Raw genomic sequence first — 5,639 nt, 5'->3', positions numbered from 1 at the left:
AAAAAAAAAAAAAAAAAAAAAAAAAAAAAAAAAAAAAACAAACTAATGGCCATTGTTTTACCCAGTTTGTTTTTTAAGTTTTAATATTAATATATGTCATTGATGGTCACTAATTGTTATTAATCACCATTAATAACATTTACTGGTCGGTTTCTTTTTTAGTTTATAAATAGTTATATCGAAAATAAGAGTTAAAAAATTCAATTAAATTAATTCTCATTTTTTACCTGAAATTCTTCCTACAAAGAAAGTTTACTTGTCACTGAAAGGGTGCTGAATTGCTTATATGTTTAAATAGATATCACTAACATTTAAATTTTTGAAACCCACTGAGGCTTGATCTCATGACCTTTCGTATAGGACTATGGGAGAGCCACTACGTGCCATTTGAGCACAAGATTAATGGCATGTATGTAAGTTTTCTTTTAATTGCATCATCGGGTATACATTCACTAACAAGTTCCACATGCATTATGCATGTATGGCACGCAAGGTACAAGCGCGATTAGCATGATTTATGTTGGCTATTACTTATTAGAGCGAAACCATCATTAAGTTTGTCATAATCGCTGGATACCCACCAGTTGAAGCAACAATAAAACAAACAAAGTTTACCTGAAAGCTAAGGGGTGATCGAGTGAATGGAATATAATTTTTATATTTAACGGTTAAGAGTTCGATTTTTTCTAACATTATTTTAACTTAATTCGTCATACAATCTTATTCAATTTACCTCTGTAGCGGTTGACGACAACGTTAGGGAGTCCGGAGACGTCGGTGGGGGCCTCGGGAAGAGTTATCTTTTCTGTTTAACAAGCTGCCCACCCCGGTCCGCCGCTGAGGACGCTTCTCCAGACTACAATTCGAACAGCGATGCCGTCCGATTCTAAGGCTGGGTTGTTCCCGTTTTCGAGCCCCCAACTTTCGTTCTTGATTAATGAAAACATCCTTGACAAATGCTTTCGCAGTTGTTCGTCTTTCATAAATCCAAGAATTTCATTGTAGTTAAGAGTTATTACAATTTTATACCGTACCACAGGAAGGCAGTCATATGTATGTGGTTGCAAATCCTAATTAGTAAAGAAAGGGAAATCCAAACCCATCGGCCTTTCACGTCAAAATGGGGTCCTAACATAATCTTCAAGCCGACCAGTTTGTGACACGCATAACCAAGTTCAATAATGATAAAAATGCCAAACCAATGTATTAAATTCTTTGTTTTTTGTTCTAAATAATATTGGAATTGACTCATAGACCAACTCCCTAAGCTGCATTTATTTTTGAATAAATTTCACTTCTGGTCCCCTAATTGTTGGATAATTAAAAATAGTAAATGATAAGATATATTCTATAATTTGATAAAATGCAATTAATTTATTTTGTTCTAGGCCAGAGCCCAAAACTTTAGCAAGTATATGAGCTATATGGTTCATTGATCTTTTAATGCAATAAACAACTACATTACCATTCGAATGAATCAAAACATACATCCTTATTGATGAAACCTGCATAAGTAAAGTTACAAACAATATCCAAGCAAAATGAATACTCAGAGCACTATGGAGGTTCCTCAGCATGTGCAAGCAAGGTCTAACAGCCACAAGGAAAGGACAAAACATCACAGATATGACATAACTGATGCTTTCATCAAATTCAGAGAAATTAAACAATATTTTTCCAATGAAAAATGTCAAAGGTTCTTACATAGCTAGCAATAAGACAGATATGAATACACATAATTACAGAGAATTCTCACAATCATATAGTCATGTTCATATACATTATACACTAGACCTGTATCTACAGAGAACTCAGACCAGAATTCTGAGTGAAGATGTAAACCTCATCAAAACCGCTCCTGCAAGACACAGGAAGGGAAATAAACACCCAGAAATTCATTGGTTTACTCTGAAATCAGGCAGAAAAATTGCTTACCCAGACTTCCCACTATAAGAGGGACTATAGTTGTAAATAAGGTTGTTAAGCACTTTTTGAGCATCTGGCCTGTTTAAAGATTTCCTAGCTTCACTGAAAAATGGTAAATACAATGCTGAATCAAAAAGGGGATATTTGAAAATAATTGTAAGGGTAAGTTGGCTTTGTATTCTCCAAGCCTGGATCATCAAGTATTCAACAGAGGAAGTTCTGTTTTTTAAAAAAAAATAAAAAAAATTCCGGACTTTGTTTATTTAATTATGTTGCTTAAATCCTTCGTCCTCCTTCTATCACCACAACAGAGAATTGACTAAGGCATGTGAACAATAATTCTAAGGAGTTTGAACAAGATATGCAAAAAGCACTTTTTTTTTTAAGGAAGTCAATTGAATAAGAGTTCCATCAAAATACACTTAAAATCTTAAATTGATATGGAAGTGTTTGGCAAATGGTTGATTGCTTATAGTTGATAGCTGATTGGATTAACTAGTTTGACCGGCTGGTTGTAAAAAAGTGTGAGAAAAATCCGCTATTAATTTTAGCTGATTGTATGTAAAATGACATACAAGGGCATAAACATATTGTCCTAATTTATTAACTCTTAAATTACTTTTATAATTTTTATTTATTTATTTATTTATTATTATTATATTATTATGAATTACAATGATGAGTGAAATCAAAAAGAAAATTATTATTGTTGTTAAGGAAACAAAAAAGAAAAAGGGGCAAGGCAGATGAACAACAACAAGAAAGATACAAATGTTAGGGATGACAAAGGGTAAAATGGTCATTTCATAATTAAGGTCAATCAACTAATCAAAACCTCTACTCTTCTTAACTTTTCGGATTTTGGCTTATTGCCCCAATAAGCTAATGCAATAAGCCATTTTACCAAACACTTAAAGTAGCCTATTGACCAGTCAAACCAGCCAAAATTGGCTTATCAGCTATGTTACCAAACGGGCCATATTCCATTTTCCTATTCCTACAGTGAAAAAGGAGAAGGAAAATAAACCCACCTGATAAAGTAGTTGGCAACATTTTGAGTCACTAGAATTGCATCTTCAGTGTGTGGAATCTCAGATAAGCCCCATTCAAAAGCATTTTTCTGCAGCACCATATACACAATTTTAATCTTTGTAGCAGTAAAAGGTACACCAGTATCCAATAACAAATATTTGAATATTTACAGGGATATTTAGTATTTTCACGGAGACTCTTACCTCTGGGTGCCATTGTACAGCAGTTACAGGGTACTGCTCTGCTTGAACTGTGGAGACATAGATCTGAAATAATCAATTGCAAATGTGAGCAGCCTCCCTTTGAAGGAGATGCAGTAGTAGGAATTGTCAAATTTGATATCTTATTTCGTTACCTTGTTGTCTTGATCAGCACTTGTCGTCAAAATCTTGAAAAAGTTACACAAGTCTGCATTCGCTCGGAATTTTTCAGGTGAAATGCCATACTGTTTTACAAGGAAAAGTATGAATGGGTTTGTTACTAAAAAATAACACACAATGATGAACTAAAAAGGCACGATTGATAGATAAAGGCAAACGCGCACACACGCGCACACACACACACACACACATTTATTAGCTATAAACTCTAAAATCTCTGTCAGTAGAAAATCTCATCACGCTTGTAGGAAGGCAAATGTCAAATAAGGAGGCAGTAAGCATGAATTCAACCCAGCTATTTTAGAATAAGCAACCAAAATTTGAATGCACCACCAATGATGACAATAAAATTTTGTTCTGGTGTAACTCACATGATGATTTTGCATGACAAGGCAATCCTTACTCATCTCTTTTAGCAACTCAGAAGGGAATCTGTGAATGATACAACACAGCACAGCACCATTAGCTGAGTATACAAGCGAGACAAGAACTATCATTGCTCCCTTAACATGCACATAGAACTACACTTTGGCTCAGTTCTAGAGTAGATGTTTGGTTTAACATGCACATAAACATATACCTCTGAAACAGGGTTCCTTCAAAATTAGAAACCTCCAAAAATTGTAGTTTAGATGCTTGGTTTGCCGCATTAAATCCCTCAAGAATGTTATTGTCCTAGAGCAAATTATAAGGAACAAGATCTTAAAATTCACACATCAAGAGTGGAACAGATTTGATAAGTACATATGCAAATTTCCAGTATGCCATTTACACAATTGAATAGAATAAAAAATCAACTGTGAAACCGAAGAAGAGAATTTCAGAAATTTGCAAGCACATCTTCAGGCAATTAATCAGGGGCACCCAAGGAAAGAGAAATGACAAGGTCTTGCTTAGGACAATCAATAAATTTACCTTATAGAGAACTAACGAACCATCTTCTAGGAAATTCGGAGGAAACACATTACACATCTACACATCCTTATAAATTTACCTTTGTGATGATCATTGTTAAAAGTTCAAAACCTAAGCATATGGCAAGGAGAGGGAAATGATCTCCTGCATCATTCTTCTCCAAAACTTTCTGCAAGAAAACAGGAATGAGCTTCACATTCAGCAGACTGCAATGTTCAAAAAATATAAAATAGCAGAATATATTTTTAGAAACCAAACTTTCAGATGATGGATAACAGATTTGCAAATAACACAATACTATCCTCTAAGACAACCTATATTATGTTACAAAATATTATTCCGTACAGGGAGTAACAAAAGGGAAAGTACATATATAACCTTCAATCATGAAACATATGGAGGTTGGATGTCACCATAGCTGCATAATCTTATGAGTAAAATACATACAACTTGAGCACTATTCCAATTTTTAAGGATCAATTACCTGGAAAATTACCTTGACAACCTCAAAGTACAGACCCGTCTTGGAGGATCCCCCAGTGAACAACACACCATTAACTAGATTGAGTTTCTGTAAAACGATGCGTTTTAGCACAGCCGCAAACTTTATGGAGATTGAAGACAGCACAAGCAAGCATTAATTATCATAAAGAAAATTTACTTCGATGAGAATCTCAGGAGGCTCGTTATAAATGAGAGGAATAACCCTAGCACCAGCAGACTCGACGAATTTGACGTAGGAAGCAGCGATGTAGGAAACATCGGAAGCATTGCTGAGGCGGCTTTTGGCTCCGTCGCCGGGATGGCTGACAATCCCGATGACCGGCCGGTAATTCAGATTGCCGTCGGGCGCGGGGCAGTTGGCCGACAGCTTCAGTTGGGGTTCAGAAGGTAAGAGAGCCGTGGGATTACGATTTGCTGAAGTCAGAAAACCAGAGATGAGGAGAAGGATCGGAAAGTAAATTCCCATTCCGGCTACTTCTCTCTCAGCAAGCTCCAATCTGAGAGCTATAATGGAGTGAGCAGACAGTACTTGTCCACTTGTCCCAATTTTTATCCGTCCACCATTAATTTTTTAGGGAAAATGTCAAATAAGCTCTTAAATTTGATTTTCAATAAGCCCTTCAACTTTTTTTTTTTTTTAAACTTTTATAGAGTCTAATTACATCCTTAAACTTTTATAGAGTCTAACTACATTCTTTAACATGTTACAATAGGACAATAAAATTTAAAAGCAGGTAAATAACCTAACCTGCTATTACATCCTTTAATATGTTGCTGTTATATTTGAATTTTTTAAACTTCTTGTAACCACCCACGATCTCATGTATGAGCTGAGGGTGGTTTTAATATCACTATTATTGCTTATTTGTAGAGTTTGGCATC

The 5,639-nt window shown here is 35.1% G+C and overlaps 1 protein-coding gene across 2 annotated transcripts; it reads right to left on the bottom strand.

Moving 5' to 3' along the window:
* Window positions 1-1,627: 1,627 nt before the first annotated feature.
* On the bottom strand, window positions 1,628-5,329 carry LOC116005822 (gamma-glutamyl hydrolase 2-like). 2 transcript variants are annotated; one of them, XM_031246066.1, is made up of 10 exons: window positions 4,915-5,329; window positions 4,750-4,824; window positions 4,333-4,422; window positions 3,919-4,013; window positions 3,710-3,770; window positions 3,314-3,403; window positions 3,162-3,224; window positions 2,958-3,046; window positions 1,936-2,028; window positions 1,628-1,858 (listed from the first exon to the last, which is right to left on the bottom strand). In XM_031246066.1, the coding sequence occupies exons 1-10, from the start codon at window positions 5,221-5,223 to the stop codon at window positions 1,801-1,803; spliced, it is 1,023 nt and encodes a 340-aa protein (XP_031101926.1). In that variant the 5' UTR covers window positions 5,224-5,329; the 3' UTR covers window positions 1,628-1,800. The 2 variants fall into 2 exon arrangements, with proteins under 2 accessions (XP_031101926.1, XP_031101920.1); XM_031246060.1 differs by having other exon boundaries at window positions 4,738-4,824; window positions 4,915-5,328.
* Window positions 5,330-5,639: the final 310 nt, after the last annotated feature.

This window comes from Ipomoea triloba, chromosome 2 (assembly GCF_003576645.1).
Source record: "Ipomoea triloba cultivar NCNSP0323 chromosome 2, ASM357664v1".
In the NCBI taxonomy this organism is placed as follows: domain Eukaryota; kingdom Viridiplantae; phylum Streptophyta; class Magnoliopsida; order Solanales; family Convolvulaceae; genus Ipomoea; species Ipomoea triloba.
This window is presented reverse-complemented; position numbering and strand designations above follow the sequence as displayed.

Bases quoted from the DNA above. Each gene is read 5' to 3' on its own strand.
- LOC116005822 (XM_031246060.1), bottom strand. From the start codon at position 5,223: ATGGGAATTTACTTTCCGATCCTTCTCCTCATCTCTGGTTTTCTGACT. The intron at 4,825-4,914 runs GTAAATTTTCTT...ATCGTTTTACAG, and splicing joins CTCCTGAGATTCTCATCGAA to AAACTCAATCTAGTTAATGG. The intron at 4,423-4,737 runs GTAATTGATCCT...GTTTTCTTGCAG, and splicing joins TTGTCAAGGTAATTTTCCAG to AAAGTTTTGGAGAAGAATGA.